Genomic DNA, 19,198 nt, shown 5'->3' on the forward strand with positions numbered 1-19,198 from the left:
ATAGCATATGGCATGAGACGCATTAATGTATGTTTGGCTATAAATCACCCATGATGCTAATACACAGTTTAATACTCTATACAACCTAGTCCATCATATGTCTCTATACCACCTCGTCCAATATGCACCACATAGCTGGCTGCTGTGCCTATAGAGCGGCACTAGAACATACAGTGGAAGCTGTGAGCAGTTAAGGGTGAGCTGATGTGTCCTGACATGTTCTTAGCTGTCAGAGGGAAGAGGAGAAAACACCCCCCCCCCCCCCGCCCGCCCGCCTCCGACACTCATGGCTCTCTCACTCTGCTCTTATATAGACGATGATTCCCAGCCAATGTCAAAGACAGCCAGTTTAGTGCGGGATAAACAGCGAGTCAACTTCCTTTAAATCAATAAGATGCTGGCGCAGGCATCCTGTGTCAGGTGACAAACGACACAGGGCGAGGAGGGGCAGGGGGGTGTGTGGGGGGGGGGTGGTGGTGGTTGGACTAGCGTTCGGAGACGACCCCTTTAACAGCAGAGAGCACACAAGTCCACCCAAGCAGGGAGCCCATCCAAGTCTGCTATCAATCCAGTTGTGCAAGTCTGGCGTAAAGGAACGGCGTGTCACCACCCGGAGCTGGCTGCCAGCTGTGTGGACACGATGAGGGGCAGGCTGGCCAGAGCAGCGTTGCTTAAGAAGCTATTAGGCCACCCCCCCCCCCCCCACACACACACACACACACACACACACACACATCCCCTGACATTCCCCCCTGTGGCCCTGCAGGCATGTGGACACAGCTCTGGGTCTGTGCATGAAGGGTTCAAACGAGAGCATTAAGCTTGTGTTTGTGTGTGTGTGTGTGTGTGTGTGTGTGTGTGTGTGTGTGTGTTGTGTGTGTGTTGTGTGTGTGTGTGTGTGTGTTGTGTGTGTGTGTGTGTTGTGTGTGTTGTGTGTGTGTGTGTGAAAGAGAGAGAGGAGGGGAGATGCTTAGGGGTCTATTTGCAGCTGAGAGCCATGCTTCTGGCCGTGTCCACTGCTACAGGTCAGCGTGAGGACAGGACAGGGTCATGCTCTGCCACTCAGGCCACAGGACAGCTGGACCCGAGCGCACGTGTGGAAATGCACTTCTCGTTGCCTTCCCAACATAGCTTCCATCAAGATCCATAATTCAACAGGAAGAAGCAGCTGTATGTGCTTTTAAGTGTTATGACCCACAATGTATGTGTGCTATTCAGCACGTATTTGGAAGACTTCAAGACCCAATTTTCTGTGACCATCACCCACCCACCCCAATACCTGGCTAAAAACTTTGAAGCAACTTATTTCTTTGTCTCATGAAAAATGGATTTCGACTGGAATTAATAGAACATGGGTAAACAATTTATGACGAAACCAGGGTACAAAAAAAAAAAAGCACTCAGACTCAACTGACACTGATTGACAGTCAAGACCTTTATCGTAACACCCCCAATTATCACCACTTTTGTTCAGAAATTCTAAAACAACGATGTTTTTTAACACTTCAAAATAACATTTACTAAATGAACCTTACATTTTTCAGTAGCCATAGTTGTGTAGATTTGAACAAAATCTGGTTTGGTTCTTAACGGGAGCATTTACTGCCTGAAATATCCGATTTTGTTTACCACGCTCGGAGTTATAGTGCTGGCCTGATGGGTCGCCTATTTACACCGTTTCAACGGCACATGGACGGTTAGACCGAGAATTCTCGTCGTGAAATTAAAATTCCACTGGAGCTCCAAGCGGTTGTGTACACGCAGCCTTACAACACTGTTTACAGCTCCTCGAGTCACGGTAAAATGTCATTTTTGGTACATAGCTAATTTAGATACACCTATGTTGTGCGTGGTTGCGTTTCTATAGGAGTCCGCTGTCTTGGTTTGTATAGAAATGGATATTAAGTGACACATACACGCAAGACGGTGGAAATACGGGACCGGTGGAAATAGGGGGAGTTACGAGTAGTCTGAGAAAAAGGCCTAACCCATTCATAAATGTGAAGCTCGAATGCCTCCAGCCTGCTCTGCTGGTTGTTTGTGAAGGCCTCCGTGAGAGAAATAATGGAGCGATGAGTCTGGGGGTCGTGACCTTCCCCTCAGGCACAGCTGAGGCAGGGCCTATGAGAACTTCCCGACGGTGTGTGGAGTTCATCAGGTCTGCTTTCTCAGCAGTACCTGCAGGCCTCTCGCTGGCCTGGCCTTGGACTTCTAAAAGCAAACGCTATCGCACATCGGTTCTGACTAGCCAGACGTATGCCATCCCTGCTCAGTACTGGGTGAAAAAGAGGTCAGGAACAATCCAACCTGGCAACAAAAGGCCAATGTGGCGAGGCCGGCACCCAAAACCACCTTAAAGTGGGATTCTGGTTAGTGACCCAGAGAGGCAAAGCAAAACGCAGAGAGGCAAAGCAAAACGCAGAGAGGCAAAGCAAAACGCAGAGAGGCAAAGCAAAACGCCTCAGAAAAGGATGCAGAGGGAACAGAGGCAGCATGTCCTGTGTAGCCGGTCCTGTGCAGCCGGTCCTGTGTAGCCGGTCCTGTGCAGCCGGTCCTGATTAGCCGGTCCTGTGTAGCCGGTCCTGTGTAGCCGGTCCTGTGCAGCCGGTCCTGTGTAGCCGTAGCCGGTCCTGTGTAGCCGGTCCTGTGCAGCCGGTCCTGTGTAGCCGTAGCCGGTCCTGTGCAGCCGGTCCTGTGCAGCCGGTCCTGTGTAGCCGGTCCTGTGTAGCCGGTCCTGTGTAGCCGTAGCCGGTCCTGATTAGCCGGTCCTGTGCAGCCGGTCCTGTGCAGCCGGTCCTGTGTAGCCGGTCCTGTGCAGCATGTCCTGTGCAGCCGGTCCTGTGCAGCCGGTCCTGTGCAGCCGGTCCTGTGTAGCCGGTCCTTTGTAGCCGGTCCTGTGCAGCCGGTCCTGTGTAGCCGGTCCTGATTAGCCGGTCCTGTGCAGCATGTCCTGTGCAGCCGGTCCTGTGCAGCCGGTCCTGTGTAGCCGGTCCTGTGCAGCCGGTCCTGTGCAGCATGTCCTGATTAGCCGGTCCTGTGCAGCCGGTCCTGTGCAGCCGGTCCTGTGTAGCCGGTCCTGTGCAGCCGGTCCTGTGTAGCCGTAGCCGGTCCTGATTAGCCGGTCCTGTGCAGCCGGTCCTGTGCAGCCGGTCCTGTGTAGCCGGTCCTGTGCAGCATGTCCTGTGCAGCCGGTCCTGTGCAGCCGGTCCTGTGCAGCCGGTCCTGTGCAGCCGGTCCTGTGTAGCCGGTCCTGTGCAGCCGGTCCTGTGCAGCCGGTCCTTTGTAGCCGGTCCTGTGCAGCCGGTCCTGTGCAGCCGGTCCTGATTAGCCGGTCCTGTGCAGCATGTCCTGTGCAGCCGGTCCTGTGCAGCCGGTCCTGTGTAGCCGGTCCTGTGCAGCCGGTCCTGTGCAGCATGTCCTGATTAGCCGGTCCTGTGCAGCCGGTCCTGTGCAGCCGGTCCTGTGTAGCCGGTCCTGTGCAGCCGGTCCTGTGCAGCCGGTCCTGTGCAGCCGGTCCTGTGTAGCCGGTCCTGTGCAGCCGGTCCTGTGTAGCCGGTCCTGTGCAGCCGGTCCTGTGTAGCCGCCTCTATCAGCAATACCTCACCACAGAGAGAGGAAGGGTCTGACTTTATTTCACTCTCAGGTAAAGGAGCAGTTATCCCAACATTAGCCGGTCCTGTGTAGCAGCCTCTATCAGCAATACCTCACCACAGAGAGAGGAAGGGACTGACTTTATTTCACTCTCAGGTAAAGGAGCAGTTATCCCAACATTGCAGACATTAAGCCTCATTGCCTGCAAACTACACACATGTAAGAAATGCTCAGATCTGGTCTCACATATGGTCCCTTAGTGCGCAAAACAGTTCAGAAAACGGCTTTGAAATCAACAAAACAAACATCTCAAGCAGACCCCAGTGTGCACCAAAAGCTCTCAAGTGGAAGAACCCTCAACCAATAGCTGTCTGTTCAGTCCAGCAGTAAAAAAGTATTAAAGTGGAATAGTTATCCTAACCCCACATGCATTAAACGTCACGGATGCTGGACAAGGTAATATCCACACTTGGGCTAAACTAAGGGGGGATTATTTCCCCCACCCCCGTCACTGCTGTTTTTTCCACATTATTTTGTTGTGAACTATAGTATGGTCCATTTATGTGATTAGATCAGGTGAACCGTAGGCAATGACCCTCTTGTTGCCCAGCTGAGTTTGGAAAACATCTTTCAAATCAACAAAACAAACCAAACTACAGCCCAAGCAGACTCCAGTCCACACCAAAATCTCTAGTGTCAAAGTACCCACAAGCGGTCGGTTTATTCCAGAGGCATCCGTGACTGCATCTCTGCTGTTCTGATTCCCATGTGGGAGTATAACTGTTGTACCACACAGGGATCCCCTCGCTCACCTTACAGCCCTCACAGGCGTGGACGCCGTAGTGGTATCCCGAGGCGCGGTCGGCACACACGCGACACTCCAGGTTCAGCGAGGTCGAGGAGAACTCCTCTTGCCCGGGGACCGTTCCATACACACCTGAGGATGGACTGGACGCCGGCGTCAGGGCGTCTATACGGGACACAGACAGAGAGAGAGAGAAGGCGAGAGACATAGAGAGACAGAGATGGAGAAGTAGAGAGAGAGAGAGAAATAGTGAAAGAGAAAGAAAGACAAAACAGGAAGACAAATTTTAATTTATGTGCACAGTGTAGTAAAATATCACTCACACAAAACAGCACCTGGGCCCTGTGTGTTCAACAGAAGGCTGATTAGCTGTTGTGACTGCCAAGTCTTGCCGTTGTCAGGCAGAGGAGTACGAGTGGAAACTCACTGATGGCAGAACAGTCAGGCCTCTGCTGAGCGCATGCACACCTTGTGTTCCAGTCAAGCTCTATTAATACACTTGCTGCTCAACAGCATACCTGACCCACCAACACAGCTCTTTATGGAATAATCAAACACAAGTCTGGACCGTTAATGGGACCATCAATTGCAACTTGTATATTTGCAATTGAGATATGTTTTGTGTACCGTACATTTAGTTTTGGCATCTTCAAATTCCTTTTAATGGCTGCCCGACTACAGGTTTGCCTTTCTGTGTTCTTCTGGGATGGACCAAAAGATGCTGCAAAGCTATGCTGTTGTTGGTGTTTGTAAAATGTTGCATGTCTTTACGGAGTCACTAGATGTGGTAGCATTTGTGGTAGATCTACAGAGACAGTAAGAAATGGTAAACAGTAAAATCATATCTCAACAGCTTTCCCTAAAACCAGTCTACCAAATCTTTTCCCGGGAATCACAACTCTATTCACTATGGCATATGCTATCCTGTTGCAGAATAACACCTCAAAACCTTGACTTCGGTTTGAAGAATGACACAGACATCAGCAAAGCAAAACTTCTGTCATGTCATTAATGGTTGTTTTTTTCTAATTGACTGAAAAACATTGGAAAAACATCTCAATCCAAATTTCCTTGAGGCAAAAAAATAGGTCAGACTGTCTCCTAGCATAACACAGATAACATCTGACTGAGGAATCTCCGCATCTTAGGACCTAAAGGGTCTGGGTCAATTGCTAACCCCCTAACAAGCTCACCAAGGACAATTAGCAAGCAGAAGAAGACTTATGTTCGGGTTTTAGACATAATCCTTAGAATAGACTAAAACGTTTTTTTGTGTGTGTTAGAACTTCCACAATTTGCCCCTACACTTGGACTCACTTATCCGGTACACTTTCATTGAGCTATTATGGGATTACTCTGATCAGCTAATGATTTGCATATAACAAAAACCTCTACGTATGTGGTTCAATGGGTCTTGATCATAAATAACTTACACATTGAATTCAAGAAATACTTTGCTTTTACTTGAGTTGTGTCTCAGTTATCCAGTTAACATAACTGTAGCTCCGCAAATTGCCACTTTACCAGCACAATTACCAAACAGGTGACATAATGTACCCAAATGGACACCATTCAAACTCATGTGTCAAAGCTTCCAGTTCTTTCTGGAAAGTTGCATTATTCATTATACTAGCCACGTCTTAAGATGTGTCAGAAGTGCTCTCATACAAGACACACAAGAAGCTCACAAATCATCATGTCTATTGAGTGTTATTTTACAAACATTTGAAAATGTTTGTGACATACTGTCAGCCACACGACGCAAGATAAAGGGCACTGCAGAGAGTTTGTGGTTTTCATGTGTTCAGTTGTTACAATGATCAACCTCGTTGTAGTGGTAGGTTGAACTTGGAGAAGGTTGCGAAAGTTTGACATGTTCTCATTTCCTACAGTTCACAAAGACTCTTTTTCACACGGAAGATTCAGCAACCTCAATCACAACACAGGAAGTTGTAACCTACTGTACATACATCCTCTACCTCTGTTAAGCCTTCATAAAGGGTGCTCATGGTTTAATTACAGACAGTATAACAGTAAAACAGACTGATTATGGGAATGACTTCTTATTATTAAGTTATTATATGCATATTATCATAACTTATTATCATGACTTTCTAGAGAAAGAGAGAGAGAGAAAGAAAGAGAGAGAGAGAAGTGTGGTGTGTGTGTGTGTGTGTGTGTGTGTGTGTGTGTGTGTGTGTGTGTGTGTGTGTGTGTGTGTGTGTGCTTTGGGCCGACTGAAGAAGGCACATACCCAGCATGGTGGAGCTCTCAGAGCCGGAGCCCAGACTGGAAGACTGGTACTCGGGCACGTCGAAGGAGCTGAGGGCGTCATCATCAATGGACTGGGAGATGTCCTGCAGGTCCTCTATGCTGCCGATGAAGTCCCCACACAGTGGGCTGCCCAGCACCGACTCCTCCAGGGGAGACGGGGGGCAGTAGTGGCTCTCCATGTCTACCATTATGGCGGACAGGGCCAGCGACTGACTCACTCATCAGACTACGAGAGAGAGAGAGAGAGAGAGAGAGAGAGAGAGAGAGAGAGAGAGAGAGATAAGTGTACACAGAAAACGAGAAAAAGCCTATGAAACAAAAAGACCAGGCACAGCTGATTATTGGTAATTCGTAGAAAAAAACAATTCTGTCCCCAAACAACTTCTTGATTAATCAGCAATATCAACAAAGTGGAACTGTTCCATCAAAGCTGTTTCACATCACTATAAGATAAACAGAAGGACAGCAGTCAGCAAAACTCCCACTGTGATTATGGAGCTGATAGAGGAAATGTTTTATTATCACTCTGAATTATTACTCCATTAAGACACGATAGCTGCAATCACACTTCAGTGACTGCCAGCACAACATGATGTGACCACTCCAAATGTATCGAGTTGCATTGAAGAGAATGCTCTGCCTTTACTTTACTAGCCCACAAGACCTAGGCCTACTGTATTCATAGACCCCTCCCCACTGCAGATACAGACGAGCAATCACACACACACACACACACACACACACACACACACACACAGACACACACACACACACACACACGCTTGATGTGCGACACTGAGGTCAGCTAATTAATGTCATAATTGCCAGTGATCCTCGGCGTAATAACGCAACAGTGGGTCACAAGGCCAGCGCAAAGCTCCAGCTCAGCACATAGCCTACACCATCATGTCACAACACTGCACTGCATTCTACATACCAGAGCAAGTAACACGATCCCCAGGCACCAGCCAGAAGGGGACGCAACGCAACACCCGCCCGCACCCCCCCCATCGTCCTCAACGGCCAAAACTGGGGCCAGCTGTAACCCTGCGCTCTTGACGGGAGGACTGCACTCTCTAGAAGGGGGGACAAAAACAAGGAAGAGTGCGGGGAGTTGACATTGACACACCATGCTCGTTGATTATTATGTGCTTTTCAAATGATTCGCTGAACACCATTCTCTTCTGGCCGTTGGCTGATAGTACTGCCATTAACGAGCATTCGAGCTGATGGAATGTCCAAAGTTAAATATTTATTCCACAAAGGACATGAATCATGAGAGTGATATGGCGTCTGAGTTATGAGGAACGGCCCTCAATCAGACTCTCCTGAAAGACACGTCTGGAATGCAATGAGTGGCAAACCTTTTTTCCAATCGCTAATATCTTTAGCACACACACACACACAAAACTCTCTTGCCCTGAGTGTAAACAGTCTCCACACACACAGTGTGGAGGAGGCCAAATCTTCAGAAGCCTTCAGAAGCCAGTGACCGATTCATAGGATGACCACTGATTGTGACCAAAATATAACGGTATATAATAATGGAATGGAATATAATAATGTCTCTCTGGACAAGTGGACCGATTATTGATATTATCAGAAAATTCCATCTCTATCTCTCTCTTTGTCCCTCTGTCCTGCTCCTCAATACAAAGTGCTTTTTTAATGGTTGGAGGAGAGAGGAAATGAAATGAAAAAGCATGAGTGTCAGACAGAATGATACAATGATAGAGTGATAGAAGGATAGATAGATGTAGGCCTACAGATAGTGAGTGAGACAGAGAACGAGAGAGCGAGGGTATGGGGCCTCCCAGAGAAACAGCCGAGCTTTGTCCTGACAAAAACATACAAACACACACACACACACACACACACACACACACACACCCGCACATACCCACATAGCAACACACACCAGGACGCACAAGGTCACCCAGCAAGCCAGCGGAGCTCCTAGTAGGGGGAAGGGCTGAGTGGGGGCAGGGACTCGACGCGACGCGAGGTGACGCGAGGCGACGCAAGGCGACGCGAGGCGCTGAGCACACAGCCCACGATTAGACGGCAGGGATTAGACCACAGGCACAAGCTGCAATCCAGGACACACCAAAGCCTTCTGCATGCTCGCCAGCCAGCAGACACAATGCAAGGGGATATCTGCCGCAAAATCAGCAAAACCACTCAAACGCCACCACTGCTTAAAGATCACAATCTTTGGGGGTTTTTTTTCACGACCAAAGACGTCATTTGGCTTCTGCTCTGGCTGCCAGGGAAAGTGCTACAAAGTAGTGAGCTCCAAGGATAGTCTGTCCTCATTGGAGAGGGCGGTAAAGGTGGGGGTGGGGGGGTTCATTCATTCAGGCTCCGTGAGTCTCCACACACAGAGGACAACAGGGCTCTTGCATCAGCACATAAAGCAGTCAGCGGGCCCAGTGATGAACAGCCTCCTATGGCCTGAGCCTAAACGTGACTTAAGAGTGAAGTGGCCCCCTCCTGAGACCAATCAAAAACCCCAACCGACACCCCCCCACCCCCCACCCCCCAAACGTCCCACCACCATGCCGACACAACGCGGCGTGACACTGCAGAGCTTACGCTGGCCCCCCCTGCATACCACCGCCGAGAACACTAACAGCCAAGTAACAAGAATAAACACACCAGGGCAAAGTGACCCAAGTGGCACACCACCTACCTTCAGAAAGGAGCCAGAAGCCTTGTGTAATTCCTTACGTAAACACAGCCTACTTTCTGCCATATTTAACATGACATACTCACCAGGGCATATTTTCTTAAGCATTGAACATGGATTCTACAGAACAGCTTTTCAGCGGAAAAGCACGGGCTGAATGGGTGGTGACATGCTCAAAGCTACATTTGGAAGAATACCATATAGTTAAACATAATCTCTTCTAACCACCCATATTTCATCTGTAGGTACAACTCCTTTCTTTTTGCTAACTGTGGATTACATGCTACTTGCCAGCACCTGTTGACTACAAAACAGCTTTCTTGGAACCACCAACAAGTGGGATCAAGTTAGGATCACTAGTCTCATCACACTACCTGCAGTGACATTTCCAATCGCATTTGCAGCGCCACACTAATGACCGTGTCTCTGACCGCTCCGTAAGCCCTTCGGAGAAGCACCGCTCTGGTCGTCCAGCGTGGTCCTCCCGATCGAGCCCACTCCCCCCACTGCGGCGTGGTTCACTGAGTCTCTGTGGCCTCGTGGAGGGGTGAGGGGGTCGGTCGGAGTCTGGGTTAATCTTTAACAGCTCTGTCACGGTGTGGTGGGGGGACAACTCGGGGCCCCAGTGGCTCCCAGACGAGTGAGCCGAGAGTGGGCCGTCCCCCGCAGAGGAGGGGACAAGGTGGGCCGGCCGGACGACACAGCCCACACCTGCCTCGAGTTTCACCTGCCAGGCTTTCACAGCTGATGTCCAAAAACACCTGTGGTGTGCGCGTGTGTGTGTGTTTTTATGGTGTGGTGCATCACACGCTATGCTCCAAAAGCAAAGAACAAACTGAGAACCACACATAAACAAACACAATCACATTCGCCCACTAATCAAACATCAGGGCTGCTCTTATCACAGTGCAGCCGTAGAGGCGACAGAAAACACATCTGGCTGCCACCCAATCTACACCACTGGCATGGGCTAGTGTATCGATACCACACACGGTCACTCACTACCCTCACGCAGCAACTGATGGAGTGGCAGTAGCCCCTGGTTTAGCCTACTTGTCGGTGCACGGTTTAGCGGCTACATCTTCTAGCATGTGAACAAAACAATCCAAATCTTTCCCTTTGTACAATGATTCACATCACTTGGAAACAAACAAATCCACGAGCCATGTTTAAATTGACCACTTGATTTGATGAGGGCTTCACAACTGATTACTCTTTTATTTAGCTGACTCATTGAGCGTGTACAGGACATTAGACATGTGTGTACAGGACATTAGACATGCAGTAACTGTATTATGTAACAGGCACCGTCTGAGTTCCACTGTATAGAGGACTTTAAATACTCCACACGCTCAGGGTTGAGTGCTGATATCGTATCACAACAACTACTTGCTATTGAAAGGCAGCTGAGGTTCATGGACAGTGTCAACACACAAAACTACTGTATACCTTAAGAACACTCGACTTGCACATTAGAATATTTCTGAGCAGTTCATCTGGATGATTGACAGCCTGGAGGAGGACATTCCCATCTCAGTGATGTAATGATGTGTGGTACATCTCATGATATGTGATCTATGTGTCTATCTTTGGGCTCCACAGAACATCTGCGAAGTAGGAATATTGAAACTGCTGTCCGCATTCTCCATTAGGCTACTGTCTTCACACTGCTGCTGTTACTACTGGACGTTCACAGGCATACGCGGTCCTAGAGGAAGTAGCAATAGGCCTCCACACTGCTGACTTTGCACAAACTCAAATTAAACAATAAAATATGGGGGGAAAGCAACTGAAACCCATCTTTCAGCAGCATATCTGTCACTTGAGCCCTGCGTGACTTGAAATGCAACACTACATTAAGGAACAGGCAGCTCAGAGCAGTGTGCCTCCAAACTCAGTTTCACAACACTGCCCTTAGGGCTCCACTATTGCAGTTGATGATCTGACAGATGAGTGTTTCACAACACAAGTAATTAAACCTGGACTAAAATGCAATATGCATATGAGAGACACACACACACACACACGCATGCGCACGCACAAACGCGCACACACACGCACATGTTAGGCTCTTATGCAGTCTTCAACAGTAATCAACAGTAAGCATATTTTGACTTCCCAGACAAGTATATTAAGTGGTGGACCATATGTCAGTTATCATCATTAACGTCAAGAACCATGATGTGATTTTTGTGTACTGTTACTACACCCCTAACACACACACACACACTGAATGTACCTGATCTCACCTCTCCCTGACCTTCCCTGTTGCCGGCCAAATAACAAATTAGCCCTCATAACAACCTGCCAGAGCTGTTTACAATTGAACCAAAGACAGTCAGTCACTAAGCTGCTCTGTCTCTATCGGTCTCACCCACGATCACGTCCATATCCACACACACACACACACACACACACACACACACACAAAAGACATGCACCTAATCTCAAGCGTTGTGCTTGTCTCAGACTGTGTCATTTGGGTTCTTTCATTTCTTGTACGTTTCTGCCCTACACACTGTGACTATCTCAGCCTCCTTTACGTCTATCTAAAACTAAGCGGACTGACCTGCCACTGACCATGACACCTGTGTCTCAACTAAGCGGCAACATTCTAATCTGAACAATGAAGCCTACCCGGAAGTTCGAAAAACTGCAATACATCGGAAATCCGCTAGGGACTGGTCCCAAAAGCGAGCAAATGTCCATAGACTCCAATGTTAAAATGTCCGTTTTCACAGCGTAAAAACATGTTTTTAAAGCCTGGTCCCATAGACTTTTATTGTACTTTTCGGTAGTTTCCCAGTGCCTGACAACTGTGAGGGGGGTTTTTCTAACTCATTAGTTTAGATCACATTTAGATATAACATATATGAATAATTAAGGGCGTGGTCGGCTTGATTGACGGCTGACGTCGAGGCATACAGCAGCAGGTTGCCAGCTGAGTGGAAAGTGGAAACCCTTGACGTCTCAGCCATGATTCTACACAAAGTTACCACATCCTTTCTGAACATCTTTATTCAAAAAGCTGACACACAATTGTTTGCTAAGCTATTAATTGAAGCCTACTAACCGACACTTTCAGAAGACTTCGTTCCAGTTTTTTCAGGTAACGTTAAGTGACATTACTACTCCACTACTATTTCACGTAGCAGCTAGCACTAGATGTTAGCATTATTTAGCATAGAGTGGGCACTAACGTTAGGCTACGTTAGCGTCAAATCGCCTCAAATAAGTTAATGTCGAAAATGAGGACCGAATGGCAGAAGCACACACATACATTTAGTTAACTTGTTTAGTGAAAACCATTGTGCTCCCGTTATGAGTTAGCTTAACGTTGGTGAACAGACAGCTATAAAGTTAACGTTAGTTCACACATACTGGGGCAACAAAGCATGTTCTCGTCAAAAAACCTTTTGTAAATACGCTCTGTGGAAATGCTTAGTCCATTGACAATGTATACAGTCTTTGGGTTGTCACGTTTAAGATACAAAAAAAAACCCGTTTGTTCATATGATAACTTCAGCCGAAGCATTAAAAGGCTTGTTGTCCGAGGCAAAATTGTGAACCGCTATTAACCATTGACCGTATACTTTGAACATGGAGCTGTGATAACAAGCGATAGCTAGTCACCATAACTGGTGTTAGTTATAACTGACGTTTGAAACTCTTATTGATGCCATTTATTTGTAGCGTTACATCCCTGGCATGGGCTAGTGTTCGTTCAGCAAATTTGAACGAACACTTCTTGTCTATGCAAAGTTTCCCTGTAGGTAATCCAGACAGGCTGGGTGCTGGAGAGGGCTCTGGACTCCTAACATCAATTCTCGTCTGTGCAGTCGACACTCAGAAGCATCACTTCAGCACTGATTCCATGGTACTTTGACATTTTTCATTTAATTGGAGCAACCTACTGGTTGTATATTCCAGACATCGTTACCATATACTGAACAAACATGAATGCATTTCAGACATTTAGAGTGGCCTTTTATTGTGAGCAGTCCAGGGCACATCTGTGCAATAACTATCAAAATAATTATCATTAGCATCTTTTGATAAGTCACACACGGAAAGTAGTTGTATTATGCCTTCAAGTCAGCAGGTTTTGGTTGGATACAGATTGCATAATTAAACAATATGGCACCAGTGGCTGGCTACTGTTTGACTGGACCTTGGCCTAACTGTTAATAACTACCTCAATAGGGTGTAGATATGAGCTTACACTGTTTCACTGAAAACACAAAAATACAAGAAATAGTTATTCTACATTACTTTAAATACACCACATTTGTTTTTTCTTATTGCCTGCATAAACAGGGCATGTGCAATAGTTGAATATGCGTGTCCTGTCCCCATTCAGCTAAGTGTTCTGTGAGTTTGTTGTTCATTATAAGTATTGAGAGTGAGTCTGCAAATCTTACTTCGTTGTTGTCATAAATTGCCTCCACAGTCTATGATTGCCACATAAAACTATATTTTTTTTAGCTTAATTTGTGAGCACTTGTTCATAGTTTGCTGTAAGTTCAAGGATGTGACATACCAATATTTCTGTTTTCAGATCTGGAACATTTTGAAATCCTACCAGATGGGGCACAAGTCATTGAGCAGTGGCAGTTTCTGACTTCAAGGACTTTGTTCACCAGCAGACTCCTTGATGATTACCTGTATTTACAGCATTTGCATCTGTCTGTCTTTAAAGTGATCTAATATGTATTGACTATGTACTAGCTTAGTACATATTAGTTTTTGTTATTTTAGTTTCACAAATTCAGTGGTTACCTGTAATGCTCAAGATAAACAAGTAAAAAATCACCTTTACTTCTGCATCTGGGTCTTCAATTCAACCTACTGACTGAAGCTGACGGATTTGTATACCGGTAAATGTTTTTGAAAGCACAGGCAAATTGGTTTGGCATGAGTTTTAATGTAATTCACAGTTCAGAAAAGTTCCATGAACATTTCCAAGTGCAAGTTCAGTGCCATCAACAGTAAGTTTGCTTTCTGATATTTAAAGAACAGAAATGGGTTTGGCATAAGTAAAGGGTAGGTGTAACAGTCCATCAATAGACATAAAGTGAAATGTACTGTATAGTCTCAATGGGTTCAATATCACCACACCCCAGCCAAACCACTTCACCTGGACCTCTAGGCCCAGGTTAGAGCCCATGGACCTCCTTTCCGCCTCCTCCCCATGGTGAACTGCCAAAATAGAAAGCAGTAGGGGTTAAGTCATTGAGAGACCTCAGACCCATTAGACCAGCCTCAGACGAGTCCAGGAAGTGACGTCAATTCCGGAAATAAGTACATAATTTACTTTACTCTTTGTGGAGAATACAGCTGGAAAAAACGTGTTTTCTTTTACAGTTCATGGAAAAAAGTCACATTGGGTAGAAGCTTTTTATTATTATTCGTAATTCACATTTATTAAATAATCGATCGTGACTGACTGTCCACGAGATCTGCCAGTCAGCTGGAAGGAGCTCGTGATTCACGCATAGGGACTCATGGCAGATACTGCGCGAAATTTTGGTTTATGGCTATCGTTTAGGTGTCCTTCCTATTCATTAACATGAACATGATGACTGACTAAATAAATGACTATGATGTTTAATAAACCATTGTAGGCATACAAGTTATTATTATATCACATCACATAGCCTAGTTTTCTGTAGGCTAGGCTACTGTGTGACATGCTTTAGGCTACAGGATATAAATCAACAATAGGCTATCAACACGTTTGCAGGATCACTGTTGCAGAAATCACATACAAGACATCCTCTTGATTGTTTGTACATTTTTGCACATTCCAACATAAGGAAGCAGCATGAGGAAACTTGTCGTTTTTCTGCCTTATTTTCTAACTAATTTTACGAGTCTGCAGTATCACTGAGTACAGCTGTTACAAGAGGGTCTGGCGTCCCTTTATTATGATGCACTTCCTGTGACGCGGTCATTCGTCTCTAAATGACTTAACCAGAGCCCGTCTACGGAGAGCCTCCCCACTCTATTAATCCCATACAAACCGAATTTGGCTGCAGTTCACCAGAGTTCACCTAGATGGCGATCGCGGGCGAGTCCAAAATACATGGGGTCCTATGGAGCTACATGGCTACATTTATTGTTTTCACCTATTTAACAACTGAAACCCTCAGAATTTATTTTATTTTTTGCAAAATGGATATGGATTATCAATCAAAAGTGAAATAATCCGGGAGTCATGTCCTTTCGTTTTCTTACAGGTTGGGTCGTTGCCCATAACACGCTAGCATAGATGCTATGCTATGCTATGATCATGCTAATGAATGACGTCATTGACACGTTTGAAAGGCTTTTTAGAACAATTAAGTGTCTTTAAAAAATATAATACTCAACCAAGTATATTGTCTTTGCCTCCCCTTTCGAATACAATATTCAAATTACTTGAAAAAAAAAAATATCCCGAGAAAAGTGGATTTTGAGAGGTTCAGCTCCATAGACCTCCATTCATTCTGGACTCGCCCACGAGCGCCCCTAGATGCAGTACCACACCGGAAGAGTTCCGAGAGTGAAGGTTCTCCCCTTATTAGACATTCTCTGACTTAACTCCCTCTCATAGAAAGGTAAACATTTCATTAGTACCAAGCGCGCCGGAAGCACCGGTGCAGGGGGTGTGAACGCACTTCTTCGGGGGTAAAAAAAAAAAAAAGGGCAGTTGTTGACCACAACACCGACACGGCATCGCGCAGTGGTTCCCAAATGAGGGTACGGGAAGGCACTCCAGGATACGTGAGATTTTAACCCTTTCGAAGCCGATTGGCGCAAAGTGCGTCAAAAAACACACCCTTTCTTCTCTGTTACATTGCTCCGCAACTGCATAGCAGCGAGAAACCTTTATTGGGTGACAGAGCAGAAGTGGGGCTTTCCAACGAGATCACGCACTTGTCTGTACGTTAAAGTATGAAGATAAAAAAATCATGAAATTTAATCAAATTGCATCATATTTACAGTCTCTGCGTTCACCTGCGCACCCATTACTCTCGTTTGAATTACTCGCAAACCCGTGAACGCATAGATATGGCAAGCATATCAGATGAAAGAGGAGACACAGGGCTATCCATTGGTACCAAGTATGTCGATCCTCCTGGCTTATGAAAACAGACGAAGTGACTGCAAAATTATAACGTCATGTACAAAAACCAACTGCACACCCATTACTCTCATTTGAATTACTCGCGGACCTGTTCGTGTTACAGATGCGCAGAAAGGTCATTTTTAATCACTAATTAATGTATAACATGATTACAGTCAAACACAAAGGGAACAGGCACAGTTGGGGGATAAACAGTGACAGGTTACCGGGGGACCTTTTACGCTAACCTTTAAAATGTAGCAAGTAAGTTACGTGCAGATCTTTTCATCGTGCGTGCACAGGATAGAAAATGGAGATTGTGATCATTATTATTGTAGGCTATTGACTACCTCCTTTATTCCTTGAATGGAAATTCAGGTTATGCTGGTGTGTCTGTGTCTGTCAATAACAGGCGCAGTTTATTTTAGCAGATTATTCATTTAGAACTTGTAGCCTAGACTAAATCACTCTGTGCGTAAACAGACGCTATACTTGCAGTCCAATCAGCTTGAATGAAACCACCCGAAATCACTACAGAGCACCTAACATAATGACAATTTTTGTTAGACTATTTTTAAAATTATTATTAGACTATCTTATATCGTAATATCCCACGTGAAAACGTGCGTGAATAGTTGGCCTCTGGAATTTTCAAAATTGTCTCTGGGAACCCACTTTCAAACTAGTTCCGGTGTTATACGGTAACTGGCTTTCATGTTAACTGGCTGGACTGTTCTGTACTTTGCCTCTGGAATTAACGTAACCAAAGTCCTTTTAGGCAAGTCCCTCCACTCGGCGGCCATATACCAACGTTTTATGGGCACTCATCGGGCACAGTCTTTGGGTCGAACTGCGCGTGCGCAAGGCTTCACGACACCAATCTTGCTCCAGCGGCGAGATCACAACACATGATTGGCATCGATGTCTTCACAACATACCATATGATTGGCTCAATGTATTCACATCACACCACATAATTAGCTCAATGTATTTACATCACACCACATGATTGGCTCAATGTATTTACATGTCGACGTTTTGCCGAGGAAGGGGTGGGATATGTGTAGACAACGGCCATATTGGCGTGACAAACTAGCCCCATGCATTTCTATGGAGTATTTTTTGAGTGCTGTGTCTCCACATTAGAAAGTCTCTGACGTAACCACCCCCTTCTCTTGCAGGTGTGTTCAGCTGATGATTTAGCCTCCGATACCTGGCCGCAGATTCGTCTGTTTAACTGAAGTTCAAATAGACATGTTTGTGATGCTCCACTTTGTTGTTTAATAAAGCTTTACAACACAATGTGTCGGCGTTGGAAGTGTCAGGTTGTCTGCAGTAAGCTAGGCTACATGCGCTGGACCATGAATATGCCACCAAATAAATAAAACTAAATAAACTCCACGTGGGTCTCGAACCACTACTAAATTAAACTGCTTGCATGATAACCTGACATTTACCTGCTTGCGCCACTAACCAAGCTGACAACCTAGAGAAATCATCAACAAAAGTACAGTTATTGTACAATGCTGTAGTACTATTGTGCGATTTGAAATGGGTTTTCAGTGACAAACTACACTAATATTGGCATTGTTATGCCAAACACCGGACACTGTAACTGGATTTAACGTTTTGATAATAGCCTGACAAGAAGGGGAAATAAGGCAAGCTAACCGAACATGAACGCTGGATCGTGAAATGGCCACTGATGAGAAATTTCAATGTCATCAATGTCATGGGTATGTAGCCACTTACTTCGTTACCACCATGTCTACATTACTGTTCTAAATGTCCTAGTTGTTCGTGATTTAATATAAACAGCACTCGCCACATTCATAGCCTAGGCTACTGTCAATCCATCAAAACATTGCTGAAATGTTGTGCTCCGATGCTTTCGTTCTTATCCAGAGAATACGGTTATTTTGCTTCTGTGCGACGCTTTCACCCGCTCTGGCTGTATGCTTATTACGTCACTTTAGCATTGATTTCGGAAAAAAGTTTATTACTCAGTCTGTAAGTCAGTTACGAGGTTATGACGCCAATCACACAATGTTGTATTACTCCGGAAATAGAAAAAGTTCATATAAAGGCTTAAAACGCTTCAGCTGTAACATTATTTGATGTCAAAGTGGCGCCAAAATTGAATGGGCTTCAATGGGGATGGCTAGGTGAACTGGTCTACTATTTAGCCTCAGATCCGCCATAGTGTCTACGCTCTCCGAACGTTCGCCTGCCCCCTTGGTCCTGCCCTATATGCCTTTGCATCTTAGACGCATTTTGATGAGCTTTTCTGTTGTTTAGACATGCTACAATCACGTAAGATATCCAAAGTGCATAATACTCCATTGTACTTCATTCACTGAGTATCGCCAATATGGCTGCGCGTGCTGGGTTACCATAGTTACCGGCCAGAACGTGACGTCGGTGCAAACCCCTAATTAAGTAAGTATAAGTGTAAGTATATATACTTTTTTGATCCTGTGAGGGAAATTTCTCTGCATTTAACCCAATCGGTGAATTAGTGAAACACAAACAGCACACAGTGAACACACAGTGAGGTGAAGCACACACTAATCCCGGCGCAGTGAGCTGCCTCAACGGCAGCACTCGGGGAGCAGTGAGGGGTTAGGTACCTTGCTCAAGGGCACTTCAGCCGCGGCCCACTGGACGGGGCTCGAACCGGCAACCCTCCGGTACAAATCCAGAGTGCTAACCAGTGGGCCATGGCTGCCCC

The 19,198-nt window shown here is 46.0% G+C and overlaps 1 protein-coding gene and 1 long non-coding RNA gene across 2 annotated transcripts in view; one reads left to right on the forward strand and one right to left on the reverse strand.

Moving 5' to 3' along the window:
* The window catches only part of pparab (peroxisome proliferator-activated receptor alpha b), a 38,553-nt gene that overhangs the window by 10,521 nt on the left and 8,834 nt on the right, over window positions 1–19,198 (reverse strand). Inside the window, exons 2-3 of the mRNA XM_042109303.1 lie at window positions 6,651–6,896; window positions 4,404–4,561 (exon numbers count right to left, since the gene is read on the reverse strand). Of these exons, the coding sequence (XP_041965237.1) occupies window positions 4,404–4,561; window positions 6,651–6,858 (366 nt within the window). The 5' untranslated portion in view covers window positions 6,859–6,896. The remainder of the gene's footprint in view (window positions 1–4,403; window positions 4,562–6,650; window positions 6,897–19,198) is intronic.
* Window positions 12,319–14,081, forward strand: LOC121723547. The gene is made up of 3 exons (XR_006034973.1): window positions 12,319–12,468; window positions 13,122–13,236; window positions 13,918–14,081. It is a non-coding gene; the product is annotated as an uncharacterized LOC121723547 (long non-coding RNA).

This window comes from Alosa sapidissima, chromosome 11 (assembly GCF_018492685.1).
Source record: "Alosa sapidissima isolate fAloSap1 chromosome 11, fAloSap1.pri, whole genome shotgun sequence".
Taxonomy (NCBI): domain Eukaryota; kingdom Metazoa; phylum Chordata; class Actinopteri; order Clupeiformes; family Clupeidae; genus Alosa; species Alosa sapidissima.